At 45.7% G+C, this 19,599-nt stretch overlaps 1 protein-coding gene across 1 annotated transcript in view; it reads right to left on the reverse strand.

Moving 5' to 3' along the window:
- LOC132886518 (dynein axonemal heavy chain 5-like) overlaps nucleotides 1-19,599 on the reverse strand; it is a 310,505-nt gene that overhangs the window by 219,039 nt on the left and 71,867 nt on the right. The window contains exons 20-26 of the mRNA XM_060921229.1: nucleotides 18,160-18,408; nucleotides 16,750-16,946; nucleotides 10,952-11,045; nucleotides 10,722-10,864; nucleotides 10,150-10,351; nucleotides 946-1,181; nucleotides 225-443 (exon numbers count right to left, since the gene is read on the reverse strand). Of these exons, the coding sequence (XP_060777212.1) occupies nucleotides 225-443; nucleotides 946-1,181; nucleotides 10,150-10,351; nucleotides 10,722-10,864; nucleotides 10,952-11,045; nucleotides 16,750-16,946; nucleotides 18,160-18,408 (1,340 nt within the window). The remainder of the gene's footprint in view (nucleotides 1-224; nucleotides 444-945; nucleotides 1,182-10,149; nucleotides 10,352-10,721; nucleotides 10,865-10,951; nucleotides 11,046-16,749; nucleotides 16,947-18,159; nucleotides 18,409-19,599) is intronic.

Below are 19,599 nucleotides of genomic sequence, written 5' to 3' on the forward strand. Positions count from 1 at the left end.
CCAGTTAACCTAACCTGCATGTCTTTGGACTGTGGGGGAAACCGGAGCACCCGGAGGAAACCCACGCGGACACGGGGAGAACATGCAAACTCCACACAGAAAGGCCCTCGCCGGCCCCGGGGCTCGAACCCAGGACCTTCTTGCTGTGAGGCGACAGCGCTAACCACTACACCACCGTGCCGCCCCGGTGCTACATTAGATATGCATAATTTCATTTGACTGACCTTCTCATAGTCACCATAGAAATGCTCACAGTCATCTACAAAGGTCTGCACATTGCTGATTAGCTCCTCCCGGAAACTGAACTGCAAAGAAACAAGCTCATTCTGCACTTCAGCACTCCGGGTCAGCACCTTCTCCCAGACGTACCGCAGCGTATCCACTTTCTCTGTCTCCTCCTTCGCCACAGAGAGTCCATACTTATTGAGCATGGCATAAGACTCCTGAGGAGATATGAACAGGCCAGTGGATGTTAATAATAAAGTCAAAAAGTCCCTCCCGTGCCAGGACCTGGTCTTCCCAGGCAGTCTCCTGTCCCAGTACTGTCCCAGTCCTGTACCAGGCCCTTAAAGCACATTGGGCGGAACCAATCTCCGCTTCTATAGCCCTTGGCCTCTAGGGTTACAGTGGGGGGATAGTCCTCTGGTAACCATGAGAATTTGACTCCCCACTTGCATCTGTATTAGAGTGTGCCTTACCAGACAGCAGTAGGTACCATTTTTATGATGGGTTTTGGTATGACCCGACCAAGAGTTGAACTCGTGATCTCCTGATTGAGAGGTGGACATGCCAACCACTAGGTCAGCTCGTGGTCAATAATAATAATCATAATAATAATAATACCACCACCACCACCACCACCAAAAATATATAGCATATTCTTAAACACAATGTGCCTTTACAAAGTTTCATTATGAAATGTGTTTATTCTGTTTTGGTGTTTACCTCAATGGGTCCCACTTGGAAGTCAATGGAGATCTGCTGCTCTCTGATCTCCTTGAGTGCTGCCATGGCAATGCGGATGTCATCCAGGTCTTTGATTTGCCGGTGCAGCTTCTTCCCAGCCTCATCCACAAACGCCAGGATCTGCTCCATCTCAGTGCAGTACTTCCTGTTGCAGTGGCGGCCAAAGTCCACGATCCAGCACTTTGTCTCGGTCGTGAGGGCCAGCTTAAGATCAGCTGTCAGCAAAAAAACCCCAATATTGATTAGCATCACATGGATCGTAAATCTCACTGAGTATTATTTCCTGTTCTCAGTAAGCTTTCAATGAAAGTTATAAGGATTGCACAATATTCCATTTTTAATTTGTTTTTAGGGTATGGGTGCACAATGATAGAGAGACAAAGATCTTTTACAGAAATCAAGAAATCAAAAGTGGGAAAAGTGTAAAAGCTGGAAATAATAATAATAATAAAATAATAATAATAATGTCTGCTTCGGGTAGCTGGAGCTTGCCAGCCTTGGCAGGCAGTCCATCCAGGACAAGGAAAACTCCGATTTCAAACCTCTGCTGCCTTGCAGCCATATCCAGTTACGGAAAAGGCTTCAGGAGTAAACCTTGAGGTAAAATCCAGAGTCGGAGTCCCTAAGGCAGTTCGTAGTTGTTGTCAACCTCATTCTGGCAGCTCCTGCGGCAGTGCTGGTGCCAAACTGTAGCAGCCCTGCTGTTCCTTTGGATCCATCAGCGACGAGGTGAGGGGAGACATGCTGCATGGGTGACAGTCTGTCCTCCATACCACACCACCCAGGCTAACATCCATCCAACACACCTGGAGAGGCCACTCCAGCTATGCCTTTGACATTGGCACAACACGGGGAGCAACAATCACTGGTTATAAGCCATTGGTTGATTGGCATAGAACTTGGCACCAGGGGTTGCTCTGGATGGTGGGAGAAACCCTCGGATCTCACCGGACAGCTACTGCCCACCTCAAGCTGGGCAGCCCCCAGCCAGTAAGGTGTTGTCTCGCCACGGTCTGCTTTCTTCATTGGGTGCATGGAGATTTGGAATTATCTGAACAGCAGACTGCAACTATCGCACCAAGCAAGAAAAGAAGAATTAGACAAACGAGACCAGCTCTAAAACCAGGAAGCTGGAATGTCCAGACAATGTTGACCGGCCTCTCCAAAAATCTGCAAGATATCAGTGACACCAGAAAGACTGCTGTCATAAACGATGAGCTCAACAGACTAAATGTTAACATAGCTGCCCTTCAAGAAACATGGCTAACTGAATCAGGCACAATGAAGGAAAAAAAAAACCAACATTTTCTTCTGGCAGGGAAAGAGCTCAGATGAACCAAGTGAACATGGAGTAGGATTCGCAGTGAGGAATGGCCTACTGTATATGGTAGAACCTGGTAGCAATGGCTCAGCGCGACTCTTTACTCTCCGCCTCAACACCACTGATGGCCCCGTCGCCCTTGTCAGCATGTATGTCCCGACACTGTATTCCACCTCAGATGCAAAAGATGAGTTCTATGAGAATCTCGCATCCATCATCAGGAGCATCCCTAGCCATGAGCAACTTGTTCTCCTGGGCAACTTTAATGCCAGAGTGGGTGCAGACCATGACTCATGGTCTTCCTGCCTCGGCCAGTTTGGAGTGGGCAGGATGAATGGGAATGGACAACGACTGTTAGAGAAGCGCACCTATCATGACCTGTGCATTGCCAACTCCTATTTCAAAACAAAGCCTCAACACAAGGTATCCTGGAGACACCCATGCTCTAAGCACTGGCACCAACTGGATCTGGTCCTAGTCAGACGTGCCTCCATCAAGAACGTCCTCCACACACACACTCTTACCACAGTGCGGACTGTGACACAGACCACTCCTTGGTGTGTTGCAAAATCAGACTGCTGCCAAAGAAGTTCCACCGCTCAAAGAAACAGGGGAACCCATGCATTGATGTCAGCAGGATGTCCCAGCCAGACCTTACAAAACAGTTTGAAATGGACTTTGAGAAAGAGCTTGGCAAGCTGCAGTCTGGAAACTCTGCCACAGTGAAGTGGGAAACCCTATGAGACACAATGCACCGCACAGCCTTGGCCACCTTTGGGAAGAAGACCTCGAAGATTTACGACTGGTTTGAAGCCAAATCGACTGAGATGACACCTGTCATTGAGGCCAAATGCACTGCACTTGCAGAGTACAAGCAGTCACCAACTGAGAAGAACATGCAGATTTTACAGGCTGCCAGGAGCAAGGTCCAGCAGACTGCTAGATGCTGCGCCAACGAATACTGGACAGAGCTCAGCGAGTCCATTCAGATGGCCGCTGCAACAGGCAACATCAGAGGAATGTACGATGGCATCAAGAAGGCTCTCGGACCAGGCCAGAGCAAGACGGCCCCCCTCAAGTTCTCCACTGGGGAAGTAATCACGGATAAAAGCCAGCAGATGGAGAGATGGGTGGAACACTATTCTGACCTCTACTCCAAAGAGAACTACGTGACCACTTTAGCCCTTGATGTTGTTGAGTGCCTGCCAGTCATGGGAGAATTAGACACAGAACTGACCATAGAAGATCTCAGCAAGGCCATTGACAACTTGGCCATAGGCAAAGCCCCAAGTAGTGAAGGGATCCCCCCAGACCTGGTTAAGCATTGCAAGACTGCCCTCCTTCTTCCTTTACATATGTCAGTGCTGGCAAGAAGGAGCTGTACCGCAAGACATGAGGGATGCTAAGATCATTACCCTCTACAAGAACAAGGGCAACAGGAGTGACTGCAACAACTACAGAGGCATCTCCCTGCTCAGCATTGTAGGCAAGGTATTCGTTCGGATCATCTTGCTTCATTTGCAGAAGTTGGCCGAACATGTCTACCCAGAGTCACAGTGTGGATTTCGTGCTAATAGGTCAATGATGGACATGGTCTTCTCCTGCCGTCAACTCCAGGAGAAATGTAGAGAACAGTGGATGTCCCTGTACATTGCCTTTATCGACCTCACTAAAGCCTTCGACCTGGTCAGCAGAGACGGCCTTTTCAAGATTCTTCCGAAGATCGGCTGCCCACCAAAACTGCAGAGCCTGATTGAATCCTTTTACTCCAACATGAAGGGGACAGTACAGTTAAACGGCAGCTCTTCAGTGCCTTTTGACATATGCAGCAGAGTGAAACAATGCTGCGTCCTCACTCCAACACTCTTTGGGATTTTCTTGGCTGTTCTGCTAAAGCATGCCTTTGGCACAGCAACAGAGGGAATCTACCTGCAGACCAGATCAGATGGCAGGCTCTTCAAATCTCGCCTGCCTCAGAGCAAAGACAAAAGGTTCGTGTAGCCCTTATCAGAGACATGCTGTTTGCCGATGACGCAGCAGTTGCAACTCACACACAGCGTGAACTGCAGTTGTTGATGGACAGATTCTCTCAGGCTTGCAAAGAGACTTATTTCCTGGGGCAAGATACAGTGGAACTGCCTGTCATCACCATCAACAACTATGAGCTTGATGCCATCCACCAGTTTACATACCTTGGCTCCACCATCACTGACAACCTCTCCTTGGACACTGAGATCGACAAGAGGATTGGGAAGGTAGCTACAACACTCACACGCCTCACCACTAGAGTGTGGACAAACCCCAGGCTGACCAAAAAGACCAAGATGGCAGTGTACAATGCCTGTGTTATCAGCACACTGCTGTACAGCAGCGAGACTTGGACTGCATATGCCAGGGTGGAAAAAAGACTCAACGTCTTCCATCTGTGAAGTATCCACCGCATCCTGGGCAAGACAAAGTGCCCAACACCGAGGTCCTGTCCCTAGCTGGCCTTCCCAGCATGTACACCCTCCTCAGCCAACACAGATTGCGTTGGCTGGGCCATGTGCACTGCATGAAAGATGGGCGCATCCCAAAAGACCTCCTCTATGGAGAACTGGCAGCAGGAAGGCGAAGCACAGGACACCCACAGCTGCGATACACGCATGTCTGCAAGAGAGACATGCGAGCACTTGACATCAATGTCGAGACCTGGTAGGACTTTGCAGCTGACTGCACAAGGTGGAGGAGCACCCTGAACCAACACCTCAAGATAGGGGAAGAGAAGCTGATGAACGCTGCAGCAGAAAAGCGAGCACACAATAAGGAGAGCAACAACTCCAACAGACCAGAGATCATCTACATATGTGACCTATGTGACAGAGATCGTCACTCCCGCATAGGCCTCTACAGCCACAAGAGGCACTGCCCCATTCAAGCAGATAGCCAGGATTAGGATGTGAACCCATGGCCAATCATGACTGACGGAGGCCTGCTAATAATGTTTGCATGTGTAGGCTCACTTTTGACTGGTTTACTTCCTTAATTTAAATTATTCTCAAAAAACATCACTTTGAATAATGCAAGTATTTTCTGAGATTTCTTGGCCTCTCTGGTAAAAATTTTTTCAAAGCCAGTTAAGAGGCAGCTGAGTTCAGAGGCATCATCTTCTTTCAGCTGCTCCCATTTGGGGTTACCACAGCAGATCTGTTCCATAGATTTTATTTGGCATAGATTTTACATTGGCTGCCGTTCCTGACGCAATCCTCCCCAATCTATCCAGGATAGGGACAGGCACTAAGTATGCATTGGCTCATACAACCCAAATAGCTGGGTATTTTACCTAATCTGCATGTCTTTGGACTGTGGGGGGAAACCAGAGTGCCCTGAGGAAGCCCAGCAGACACAGGGAGAACATGCAAACTCCACACATACCCCTTTTCCACCAAATCAGTTCCAGGGCTGGTTCGGAGCCAGTGCTGGTGCTGGTTCACAACTCATTCAACTTGCGAGCCAGCTGAGAACCAGTTTGCTTTTCCATCGCTTGCGGTGCTAAGCGGAGCCACGTCATTACGTCGCTGTATACGTCAGTTACGTCGCTGTATACGTCATTACGTCGCTGTATACGTCAGTTACGTCGCTGTATATGGAAGTTACGGCGCTACGTTTACATAAACCTTGGCGCGAATATCAAAGCAAAAACAACACGGAAGAAGCAGCAGCGGCAACAATAATAATAATGGATGACTTCGCGTTTGTACAGCTGCTGCTTCTTGTCGCTTAAAAATGGCGATCTTTTGCGGTCTTGTTATTGTTGTTAGTTTTAACAACTCCGCCCCCCCCGCTGACGTAAGCGGTTCTTTCCTCTGGCCCAGCAGAGAGTTGGTGCTAGCCTGGAACCGTTTTTTCTGGCCCCAGAGCCAGTTCTTTGTCAGTGGAAACAGAAAACTTGGTTCCAAACTAAGCACTGGCCCCGAACCAGCCCTGGAACTGCTTTGGTGGAAAAGGGGCATGTTACAGAAAGGCCCCCGTTGGCTGTGAGGTTCAAACTGCTGTGAGGTGACAGTACTAACCACTGCACCACCATGCCACCCCCGATGCAGATGGCCATACAAAATAAAAATTCAAGTCTGAGAAACACATCTTACCCTGAATGCAATTTTTTATTCACCTTTTAATGTTTGAACGTATTACTTCTGTTGACTCAATAATGTCCATCCCTCCATCCATTATCCATATCTGCTTATTCTATGCAGGGTCGCAGGCAAGCTGGAACCTATCCCAGATGACTATGGGTGAGAGGCAGGGTACACCCTGGGCAAGTCGCCAGGTCATCGCAGGGCTCAATAATGTTACTCATTTAATTTTAAAAAACTTAAATGAAGCTTTAAATTCTTAACACACAGTCATTGCTTCAGCCTTTAACCTTGTTTCTTTCAGAAAATAAGATTTTGCAATTCAAGATTTTATTATTCATACACTTTTATACCCTAAAATTATTCATCATATGAACATGTGTCGGTCCTGCGCGCTGTGGCGCGTGCACCTGAAGGCACACTCCGGGCTGTGTACGCATCGAGCGGACTCCAGCACACGTGCTGTTTACGACGCACACCTGAACTTAATTAAAGAGCTAGATGTGCACCTATTTAAGGACTGTTCAGATGCAGTATCACTGCAAAGTACTACTCTACATCAGTATGCATTACCGAGCCTTTCTACTCTTGTTTCTGATTTCCTGGTTTCCTGATTGTTGTTCCTGTTTCTCGTTCCCATTCTTGCTCTGCCTCTGATATCCTATTTGTGCCTCACCTGACCCTTTGCCTGATTTATGTTTTGGATTTAGCCTGCTGATTTGGACTGTTTGCCTTTGTGTGTGTTTGCACTTTAATAAATATATACTTCTGCATTTACATCCGCCTACCTCGTACCTAACCGAATACTTCGTCCAACAATGGATGTAGCAGAGGTATTCCAGTACGCCATTCTATGCCACTTCTGGGTCTCCATATCTAAGCCCCTCACTTTATCTTTCTGGAGGTGTACTGGGATTGAAGCCCCAGCACTATACGATGGAATATATCCTCCTGGGGGATTCAACCTACAGTGCAGTATTTTCTACTCAGACCTCGAAGAACCCAAGCCACCAGAACCGATCTGGGTGAGCTTCATGATCACACTGATTTCTAGATGAGTACGCCATTGGGTGGATTCCCTAATCCGAGCCGAGCACCCATGCCTTCAGAGTTCACAGTCTATCTATGAATCTTTGGAAAAGGGGGACCGCCATGAAATTTTTTTGGGAGGGGGCTATCATGCCTGAGGCCAACACAGCAGCAGCAGAGGAGGCCGTTGCTCTAGAGCGCCTCCTAAAGGCTGTCAGTCCAGAACCAATTCCATAGCCTGTTCTACAGTCAGTTCCAGAGCCAGCATCTGAACCTGAACCAGAACCATTTCCACAGCCTGCATCAGAACCAGCACCTGAACCCAAGACAGAGCCAGCATCTGCTCCAGTACCAGAGCCAATGCCAGCATCCGGTTCCAGTGCTGGAGCCAGTGTCTGCTCCAAAACCAGCGCCAGAGTTGGAGTCAACACCAGTGTCTGCCCCAGAACTAGTGCCAGAGTCAGAGTCAGAGTCAGTGCCAGTGTCTACTCCAGAACCAGTGCCAGTGTCGGAGTCAGCTCCAATGCCAGAGCCAGGATCAGAGCCTGTGTCAGTGTCTACTCCAGAGTCAAGGCCAGTGCCAGAACCTGAGCCTGTTCCAGAACCTGTGTCAGAGAATGATGGAGCAGCCTGTGCCTCAGCTGGTTGCGAAGGCATCGTTGTCGTCCCACCACCGCCCGGCTATGCAGGCGGCAGTGTCCTGCCACTGCCCAGCTATGAAGGTGTCATCATTCCGCCACCACCCAACTATGAAGACATTGTCGTCCCGCCGCCACCTGGCTATAAAGATGCCATCGTCCCGCCGTCGCCTGGCTATGAAGACGTCATTGTCCCTCCACCACCCAGTTGTGAAGGTGCTGTTGTCCCGCCACCACCCCGCTATGTAGATGTCTTCATCATGCCGCCACCCAGCCAGGAACATAGCGATGCACTGACAGAGCTCGAGACCATGCCTGAGTCCAGTTCAGAGTCCAAGTCTAGTCCAGAGTTCAAACTAGAGTCAAGTCCAGAGTTCAAGTCCAAGTCCAGTCCTGAACTCAAGTCTGAGTCCATTCTGGAGCTTAAGTCATCTCCAGAATCAGAGTCCAGTTCAGAATTCAAGTTCAGTCCAGAGCCTGAGTCATCTCCAGAGCTTGAGCCAGAGTCCAGTCCAGAGCTTGAGCTCAAGTCCTGTCCAGAGCTTGAGCCCACTTTCAGTCCTGGATCCTAGCCAAGTCCAGGACCCACGTCAAGTCCAGAGTCTGAACATGATTCTGGCCCAGAGCCCAAGTCAAGTCCCGAGCTCAAGCCCACTCCTAGTCAGGAGTCCAAGTCTTGTCCTGACCCAGAGCCAGAGCCCCCACCGGAGCCAAGAATGATGGATTTTCACTCCTGGAGGGAGCTCTTTGAGGGGAGGTTCTATCAGACCTGTGCACTGTGGCGCATGCACCTGAAGGTGCACGCCCAGCTGCCGGCGCTTCGAGCGGACTCCAGCATGCGTGCCATTAACGACGTACGCCTGAACTTAATTAAGGAGATAGATGTGCACCTATTTAAGGACTATTCAGATGCAGTATCACTGCAAAGTATTACGCTACACCAAGCCTTTCTACCCTTGTTTCTGATTTCCTGGCTTCCTGATTGTTGTTCCCGTTTCTCGTTCCCATTCTCACTCTGCCTCTGATATCCTGTTTGTGCCTTGCCCGATCCTTTGCCTGATTTATGTTTTGGATTTAGCCTGCTGATTTGGACTGTTTGCCTTTGTGTGTGTTTGCACCTTAATAAATATATACTTCTGCACTTACATCCGCCTACCTCATACCTGACAACATGTGCTAATTTTATTTCTTTAATTTGCATTGTTCCCCACAAGTAAACTGCATTGAAATTCATGATGCATGATCATTATTTTAAAATCCAAGATTTTAGAATGTATTTTAGAATGTGTCATAAAATCAAAAATATACATGAAACACTGAAACATATATCTAAAAAACCCCTCAAAAATTTAATAAATAAATAAGCAAGAAAATAAGCATAGAAAATAACAAAAAGGGGAATAAGAAAGAAAGAAAGAAAGAAAGAAAGAAAGAAAGAAAGAAAGAAAGAAAGAAAGAAAGAAAGAAAGAACTTAGGTTTTTATTTACCTGGCACAACAATATAAATGTATAAGGGTTTGTGTTCGTTTTATTTCAATTTTTAGCTCTATGTACAGTACCAATTAAAAGTTTGGACACACCTTCTAATTCAATGATTTAGACACTTCATGTCAAAGTAATGATGGACTGTTGTTTCTCTTTACTTAGGTGAGCAGTTCTTGACATATGGATTACTACAATTGTCGAATAGGGTATTTTTATTTATTTACTTTTTGATGATCACAAACATATTAAGAAGGCAAGAAATTCCACTAACTTTTGACATGGTACACCTGTTAAATGAAAAGCATTCCAGGTGACTACCTCATAAAGCTGATTAAGATAATGCCAATAATGTGCAATGCGTCATCAGGATGGCTATTTTGAAGAATCTAAAATTTGAATCATTTTGTTTTTTAACTTGTTTTGTTTACCACATAATTTTAACACTTTTTTGTTTACAACAGAAAAACCTATGACTGAGGAGGTATGTCCGCACTTTTGACTAGTACTGTATATCCTTATATCTGTTCGTGTATTTGGCATGCGTATTTGTAATGGCCAGGCTGTAAGAGCAGTAAAGAGATCAAGATCAGCTCACCTGTGTATAAAGCCAGTGCTCCCACAGTGATAAACTCAGACTCAGCGTTAATTTCCAGCTCCAGGTCTCGGTAGTAGAGGATCTGAGACTCAAAGTCTGCCAGCAGAGGGTTTCCCTGCACAAACATCTGGATGGTGCTCTCTCTGTCCTTCTTCCAGATATGGTGATATCGGCTGAAGCACTCAAAGGCATTTGTCACTTCCTGTATCAGAGAAAAAACAGTTGATGTAAAGATCTTCAAAAGTGTTTCTCTGACATTCATTAAATTGCAAATGGATAAAAAGCATTACCTTATTAAACTAAAAGTGTGTTGATTTATGTAGGGATCTATTTACAGTTGAGGTGGTAACAGTAGTAACAGTAAATCTACTTTACATTGAGCCACATCACACCATACCATTGCTGATTATTTTCCTATAACATCACACCCCTATGTGCTTTATTACTTGCTTGTCCTCCTTTTTTTCCCTCCTTATTTTCCTGTGTACATTTTTGCACTTGACTGTATGGTAATTAGTCTATTAGCAAGCAGACAGGTGTCAGTTTTAAGCTTTAATTAGCATTGCTGTTACCTTCTTGCTGGAGTTGATGGATGTGCTGAGGACAGTCACCAGCTTGATGATCTCTTTGTTTTCAGAGACACTCTTGTAGTAGTTTTTCATTTGGATAGGAACAGCTTGATTATCGCAAGCCGAGGCCTCTGAAGCACTGCAGTCTGAAAACAAACAAGGAAACAACACAAGGTCTAAAGAACTGTATCAGTGTATCACTAACAATCTGTTATCAATTACAATGATGCTACCAGCTAGGCTGCGGTGTGTTGTCTGTCCGTCCTCAGAATTGCTTTCTCGGCTGTCCTGCCGTAGGGCCGCCATGCGTCTGTCGCTCATCATCTTCTGTAAGGCCAAACGCAGGTTTTAAAATGTTTTATAAACCCTTTTAAATATTACTACAATCAAACTAGCCTTGTAACTATAGCAATAACCTCGGCATTCTACATCATATTACACCTAAGTAACTTTTTATTCGGGTTTGCATTTTTATTTGCTTAGAAATAACTGCTTCTACATGCATTTTTAAATTGTGTTATAAGGATCTTCTGGATCCTGTTTTCAGGATTTCCTTCAGCATCAGCATCATAGTTTCTTGGGAAAAAAAATTACATTTTAGAAGCCTAAGTGGTTCTTCAGCTTGTGCATAACTATGGTAGTTTTCAGTCAGCATAAAATGTAAAAATAACTCTTGACCAACTGTTTTTAGGATTTCTTTCAGCATAATTATACACACTGAAAAAAAAAATCAAGAAACTGAAATGGTTGTTTGGCTTTTCCCTCTGTGATGGTAGTCACAGTAGTGACACTTGTCATGGTAGTGAAACTATTAACAGCAGTGATGCCATTTACAAAGTGACAATAGTCACACTTGTCAGTAGCAACAATATTGATGGTAATAACAGTAGTAATACCGTTGACACTATTAAGAGCAGTGGTAGTAATAGTTCTATTGAAGATAGTGACAGTAGTGACACTATTGCCTGTAGTGACACTAATTACACTGATGACGGTTGTGATAGCAGTCACACTGTTGATGGTAGGTGACACCGTTGACGGTGGTGACACTATTGATGGTAGTGACAATAGTCACAATGTTGGTGGCTGTGACACTGTTGACAATAGTGTCAGTAGTCACACCGTTGATGGTAGTGACAGTAGCCATACTATTGATGATAATGATACTTGATAGTAGTGACAGTAATGATACCACTGATGCTAGTGGTGATAGTGGCACTAAAGACGGTTGTGACAATAGTGATGCTACTGATGGGAGTGACTCTAATGAAGGTAGCAATGCTATAGACAGTAGTGGTGGCAGAGGAGGCTCTAAGGGACTGTTTGAGTCTACAGACTGGAGCGTGCTACAGGATCCACATGGAGAGGACATAGAGGAGGTCACACACTGCACAACTGACTATCTCAACTTCTGTATGGACACTGTGGTTCCCACAAGGACTGTATGCTGCTTTCCAAATAATAAGCCTTGGATTACTAGTGACATCAAGGACCTCCTTAATAAAAAAAAAGAGAGTGTTCAAGGATGGAGACCAGATGGAGCTGAAGCATGTATAGGGTGAACTTAAAGTCAGGCTGAAAGAGGCAAAGGAGTCATACAGAATGAAGGTGGGAAAAAAGCAGCAGGAGAACAACCTGAGGGAGGTTTGGGATGGCATGAAGACATTATGGGATGCGGGAGGAGCAGCAGCATGGCAGATGGTGATGTGGTGAGAGCAAACCAGCTCAACTACTTTTACAACAGGTTTGATAGCCCTGTTGCTGCTGTCTCTGCCACAGCCATGGCCACAGCAACCACCCCAAGATTTCCCCCACCAGTTTCTGCCACTGCTGACTGCACAGCTAACACCCCCACACCTTCCCCACCATCTGCTGGTGACTGTCCACTTTGCACACACCCCTCCAGCTCACATCAGCTCTCAGACTCACCTGCACTCAAAAAAACCAACATGGGTGTCTGTTACATGAACCTAATTCTAACATGTAACGGTTGACATTTTGGTCACTCAACAAAATTGTTTCTGGCTAAGTTAACGTGTTTTACTTGGGTGGAAATACTTTCCATAATTTTATTACGTTCACTGAGCAAGTTATTTTTTTGAGTGTGGGGACTCCCCACCATCACCACAGACCAAGTCAGAGGAGAGTTGAGGAGGAGACTACGCCCCAGGAAAGCAGCTGGCCCACTCAGAGTATGCCCTAGAATGCTCAAGGCCTGGGTTGTGGAACTGGGAGAGCCACTTCAACATGTCTTCATTTGAGTCTGAGACTGGGGAGGGTACCTACACTGTGGAAGACCTCATGCCTCATACCGGCCCCAAAGAAGGCACACCCCAGTGAACTCAACGACTTCAGGCCTGTTGCCCTTACACACATATAATGAAGACCCTGGAACAGCTGCTGTGCCATCTCCCAAGACCCCAGATCTGCCATGCACTTGACCCACTGCAGTTCACCTACCAGAAGAATGTGGGCATGGAAGATGCCATCCTCTAACTGCTCACACCTGTAGTCTCACCCGGATAAAGGGAGTGGTTCTGTGAGCATCATGTTCCATGATTTTTTCAGCACCTTCAATACCATACAACCCCTTTGACTGAGAGACAAACTGTTGCAGATGAGAGTGGATACACGCCTGGTGTCCTGGATAATGGAATACCTCACAGGAAGACCTCAATTTGTCAGACTGTGGGACTGCACATCTGAGACTGTGGTCAGCAACACTGGTGCACCACAGGGAACTGTGCTCTCCCCGGTCTTGTTCACCCTGTACACTACTGACTTCAAGTACAACTCTGAGTCATGCCACATGCAGAAGTTTTCCAATGATGCTGCAATAGTGGGGTGTATTAGGAATGGACAGGTGAGTGAGTACAGGAGCCTGGTGGAAGACTTTGTGAAATGGTGCAGGACAAACCACCTGCAGTTGAACACCAAGACCAAAGAAATGGTGGTAGATTTCAGGAGGTTCAGCCCCCCTCTGCTACCAGTCTCCATTGAGGGGTTAATGTGGAGGTAGTCAGGACATATAAATACCTGGGGCTGCATGTGGACAATAAACCGGCAAACTCCTATGCACTCTACAGGAAGGGGCAGAGCCGGCTCTATTTCCTGAGGAGGTTGGGGTCCTTCAACATCTGCAGCAAATGCCTCCTGATGTTTTACCAATCTGTCATGGCCAGTGTCCTCTTCTATGCTGTGGTGTGCTGGGGAGGTAGCACTAGGAAGAGAGATGCTGGGCGACTGGACAGGCTGGTGTTGTTGGCAAGGAGCTGGAGTCCCTGACATCAGTGGCGGAGATGACCCTGAATAAGCTGCTGTCAAAAATGGACAATGACTGCCACCCTCTGTAAAGCACGTTCACCAGACAGAGGAGCATATTTATTGGCAGACTCCTGTCACTGTCATGCTCAACAGACAGGTTCAGGTTCAAGTTCAAGTGTTTGTCATATGCACAGTTAGGACATGTCCTCTTGCACAATGAAATTCTTAGTTTGCTGTCCACCATGAATGCCAATTACAAATAAATAAATAGGCAGGGCGACACGGTGGTGTAGTGGTTAGTGCTGTCGCCTCACAGCAAGAAGGTCCGGGTTCGAGCCCCGTGGCCGGCGAGGGCCTTTCTGTGCGGAGTTTGCATGTTCTCCCCGTGTCCGCGTGGGTTTCCTCCGGGTGCTCCGGTTTCCCCCACAGTCCAAAGACATGCAGGTTAGGTTAACTGGTGACTCTAAATTGACCGTAGGTGTGAATGTGAGTGGGAATGGTTGTCTGTGTCTATGTGTCAGCCCTGTGATGACCTGGCGACTTGTCCAGGGTGTACCCCGCCTTTCGCCCGTAGTCAGCTGGGATAGGCTCCAGCTTGCCTGCGACCCTGTAGAAGGATAAAGCGGCTAGAGATAATGAGATGACATGAGATGAGATGAGATAAATAGGCAGAAGAAATGATAAAGTAAAGGCAATATAGTGCAAAATAAAACCAAAAAAACAAACAAAAAAAACCCCACCACACCCAGTATAGTACAACATAAAGGCAAATGTAGTGCAAAATAGGTAGTGTAATACAAAAATAAGGCAATGATCGGATGTAGCAGCAAAAAGGGCAGTAATGTGCAAACATGCAAACAATGTAACCAGATGTAAACAGTCAAGGAAACAGCAGCAAAAAGGGCAGTAATGTGCAAACAAATGTAAACAGTCAGTCAATGACAGTTTACAGGGAGGTAGTCCATGGTTATAGACTCCTGTCAGCTGTTCAGGAGTCTGATGGCAGTGGGAAAGAAAGAGTTCTTTAGTCTGACAGTCTTACATTTCACACTTCTGTACCTCCGGCCTGAGGGTAGAAGTGTGAACAGTCCGTGCTGGGGGTGGGTGGGGTCTTTGAGGATGGAGGCAGCTCTCCTGTGGACTCTGCGGTGGTAGGTGCTCTGCAGAGAGGGAAGTGGACTTTTGGTGAGCCTCTCAGCAGTCTTTACCACCCTCTGCAGGCATTTGCAGTCCATAGCTGTAGCGCTGCCATACCACACAGTGATGCGGTTGGTCAGGATGCTCTCAATCACACAGTTGTAGAAGTTGCTGAGGATCTTGGGCGACATACCAAACTTCTTCAGCCTCCTCAGAAAGTACAGTCACTGTTGAGCCTTCCTAACCAGTTGTGTGGTGTTAAGTGTGCATGTGAAGTCCTCACTGATGTGAACACCCAGGTATTTGAAGCTGCTCACCCTCTCTACCTCAAGCTCCTGGATGAACAGTGGCCAATGAGGTCTCCTCTCCTTCCTCATGTCCACCATCATCTCCTTTGTCTTATCCGTGTTGAGGGTGAGGTTGTTGTCCTCACACCATGACACCAGACTGGCCACCTTCCTCCTGTAGGCCATTTTGTCTCCACCAGTGATGCATCCTATTACTACGGTGTCGTCTGCGAACTTCAGGATGATGTTGTCCTTGTGGGAGGTGACACAGTTGTGGGTGAACAGGGTGTAGAGGATGGGGCTGAGGACGCATCCCTGTGGGGTGCCAATGTTTGTGATCATGCTGGTTGAAGTCCTATTACCAATCCTGACAGTCTGGGGCCTGCCAGTCAGGAAGTCGTGGAGCCAGTCACAGAAGGTGGGGTGCAAACCAAGTGTGGACAGTTTATAGGTGAGTTTGTGGGGGATGACCATGTTGAAGGCAGAGCTGTAGTCAACAAAGAGCATCCTGATGTAAGAGTATTTGTTTTCCGGGTGGGAGAGGGCATAATGGAGGGCAGCAGCGATGACGTCTGAGGTGGACCTGTTGAGGAGGTCCTTTGTCCCCAGGGCCATCCAGCTGTTCAACTCCGCACAGAAGGGGAGGGATGAAATGGACTTTTGAGCACGAGTCTGCCTCACTCTGTTCCCACCACATCATGTCACCCTACACCCAGACTGTCTTTCTTAGCCCCTACACACAAACATTTTTCTTATTGTTAAATCTTGACTGTCCGTATTGTCCCAAATTTTAACCTGTTGTTTTTATCTTTTACAGAGTATTAATGGATTAATGGAGTTTACAGAGTATTAATGGATTTGTATTGTTAATTTCTATTGCTGTTTACATTCTTGTATTGGCATACTGTGTATTTGTATTTTGTATCAGATACCGTAGAGTAATTGCACTGGTATACCCCTGCATTGTTCCCTTTTTGCACTACCACCATGGTACCCATTCTATTCTACCATAGCATCCTACTGCACCACTTCCACTATGCATTCTACCTATAATCGATAATCATCTCACAACTGTATTCTGTGAGAGTAGTTTTTTTGTTTGTTTGCTTTTGCATTTGTTTGGGTGTGTCATATAAGCTACTGGATGCCTTAATTTCCTTTGGGATGAATAAAGTAAGTAAGTAAGTAAGCATCCATCCATCCATCCATCCATCCATCCATCCATCCATCCATCTTTGACCAAACCACTATAAATAAATGTTAGAAATCTATTCTTTTATAAATTTATCATAAGTGAAGACCTTTCAGGCCTTTCTTTTAATTGGTCAAAGAAACAATACTACCTTAGATATTCTCTCCTTGCTCCACTGGCCGACACCCTTGCTAACACTGACCACACATGTTACGGCTTTATTTAATGCCTGCTGGATCTCTTCCAAAGCTGGCATCATGACAATGTTGGGGATGGAGAGACACACTCTTGCTCGGAAGACAGGCTGCTGCCTGCTGATTTTCTGTCTGCTCGTAGAATCAGGCTCTACTGCAAAGGAAAATGAGAACTGGAGGTCAGCATTGTGGGAGTAATGAGGCACATTTCCACTGAGGTTCTGGAATAAGAGAAGTGACATAACCTTCACAACGGTTACATAATTTAAACAACTGGCAAAAATACAGCAGACTTTATCAAAGTGGAAACTGAACCTATGGCATGTTTTAGTTTCCTGCTCAGACATGATGTAAAATTAATGTGGCATTGTTTTATGCTTCCAGTCGGTCACCAGTGGAATGCAACAAAAATCAAGCCAAATTAAAAAATTAAAAGTAGAATTAATCCAATTAAAAATTTAAAATGGTCAGATGTTTAATTGATGTCTGTGGAACTAGTTTTCTGTGGACTGTCAAATATCTGAGTCCACTACCATTAATGCTTATTTTACATGTTATGAAAAATGAATAGGCCGATATTCACCACAATTTATTGATGCTTGCAAAGCAGTGAATATTCTGCCTTTAGCACAGAACCACTCAATCATTACACTGGATGATGCTCTGATTATCTGAAGTTAATTCCAGCTTAAATCTAATCACAACTCAAACACCTTAACAACAAATTCAAAATTTTATCAAGTTAGATTTGTCAAATGATATTCCATCAGTGTCCATGTGACTAATATTAGTCATGTTGTAGTCAAGACCACCTAAACTGAGACCAAGTCATAACCAAGACCAAAGTGTATCGAGACCAGGACAAGAACAAGATTTTGAGGGGTTGAGATCAAGTCAAGACCAAGATCAAGGCAGGGCAAGACCAAATCAAGGCCAGGACCAGACCAGTGCGTGTGAAGGGGGCAGGTAGGGGTCACTGCTGTTAAAAGGAATAAATATTTCAAATTATAAATGAGTCACATTAATGGTTGCACTTGAAGCAGGATATTTTACACCCAATCAGAGTAACAATGTTCACAAATAAATCATACAGTGCATTGTCAATTTAGTGAAAACTCCACAGTTGTGGACTTGACTGGTCCTGAAATAAAATCCCAAGTCCTCTATGTCTGAGACCGAGACAAGAACAAATAAAAATGCGGTTGATTCCGAGATGAAACCAAGAGCTTCAAAAAGTGGTCTTGAGACCAGTCTCAAGTACTACAACACTTATTAATAGTATTGGTTTTCAGACTCAACTGTTCCAATGATATTGTTTTCCTACATTAATCAATGTACAGATCTGGCCAGGAAATGAAAGTGCTAACCCAGAAAGTGCATGAGTGAGGAAGCATGGATGCGTTTGCGCAGTGTCTCCAGAGTGTTGCGTGTCAGTCGGAGCAATGCATCCAAGTTGCGGTGGCTGAAGTGTGACAGAAGCTCCTGGGCCTCTTCCTCCATGACCTCCATCATGTGTCGCTTCCTCTTCTTCCTCATCAGAGGTGAGGAAGGTCCTGTGCTTAGTGTGGCCGTGTTACGGGAAAATGCTTGCATGTCAGATTTACTCTTCTCTTCTGCTAGGGAGAAAATGAATACAAGAGTTCACATTTAAATCAACAATTTCCTGAGAGACTTAAAATGAGTTTTTACTCCATTTTGGATATTAGAGTGCAAAACTCTGAGTACACTTCTGAGAACTGTTTTCATTCTCCCACTTTAGTCAGCTTTATGCAGTCAGTTTATGTCACCTGTCCCTTTATTCCCCATCATATTCTGAAAGGTGTCCATCCTATTTTGTCCACCATAATCTATATTCAGTCGGGTTTTTTTTTTCAATGTACTATGTTCAACGTCTGCCACATTTTATCCAACAGTCTATAAGTATTTATCTCATTTTGTCTGTAATACTCTGGACACTACCCATCCTGTTTTGTTCACCATAGTCTATCCTGGTGTCACGCTCCCAGGCTCACCTAACACTCAGGACTCCACTTCCCACAATCCCCCTCACACACCAGTCACTACCACGTGCACTCTGTCAGCCAACCCAGAGCCACTTCATAGGAGTGGCTCCCCCGAGTTCTAATTTCCATCACCTGTACCTTTTTGTTTCCATTTGTATGGAAATCCTTTGTTTGTTTTGTTCCTCGCACAGTATTGCCTCCACATTCCGTGAGCCTACTGAGTGTTTCCATTCCAATTGTATTCTTGTGTATGACCCTTTTTACCTTCCGTTTTTCCCCATTTCGCCTAGCCCTTGTGTTTGTTTGCTCGTTTCTCTTGCTTCCCAGTTTCTCGATCCTCGCCTGTTTTCTGATTACGATTTGCCTAGCCCTTGTGTTTATACTGCCTGTGTTTTTCTAATTCCCGGTTCTTGGACTATTGCCCGTTTCCTGACCACGATTTGTCTAGCCCTCGTTACTGTTTTGGATTTCTTGGTATTGCCCTGGCCTGGCTTTTGTACCTTGTCTTTTCTCACTGTGTTCATTAAAACCTTGAGTTCATTCTCAATCCACGAGTGTCTGGTTTGTTACAGCCATGTTACACCTGGTCTGTACACAATCTATCCCATTTTGTCCATCATACTCAATAGGGGCTTTTGACTGATGTCATAGATTTTTGTTTATCATGCATCATCCGCCATATTGCTGGGCAAACAAAGAAACATAGCCACAACAGTTAATAATAAAAATCAAGATGACTGCAGTCAGTACAATCTCTCTGAAATGATTAAAAATTTAGATTATACCAGCAGATCACATTACATC

The sequence above is a fragment of the Neoarius graeffei genome, chromosome 5 (assembly GCF_027579695.1).
Source record: "Neoarius graeffei isolate fNeoGra1 chromosome 5, fNeoGra1.pri, whole genome shotgun sequence".
Classification (NCBI taxonomy): domain Eukaryota; kingdom Metazoa; phylum Chordata; class Actinopteri; order Siluriformes; family Ariidae; genus Neoarius; species Neoarius graeffei.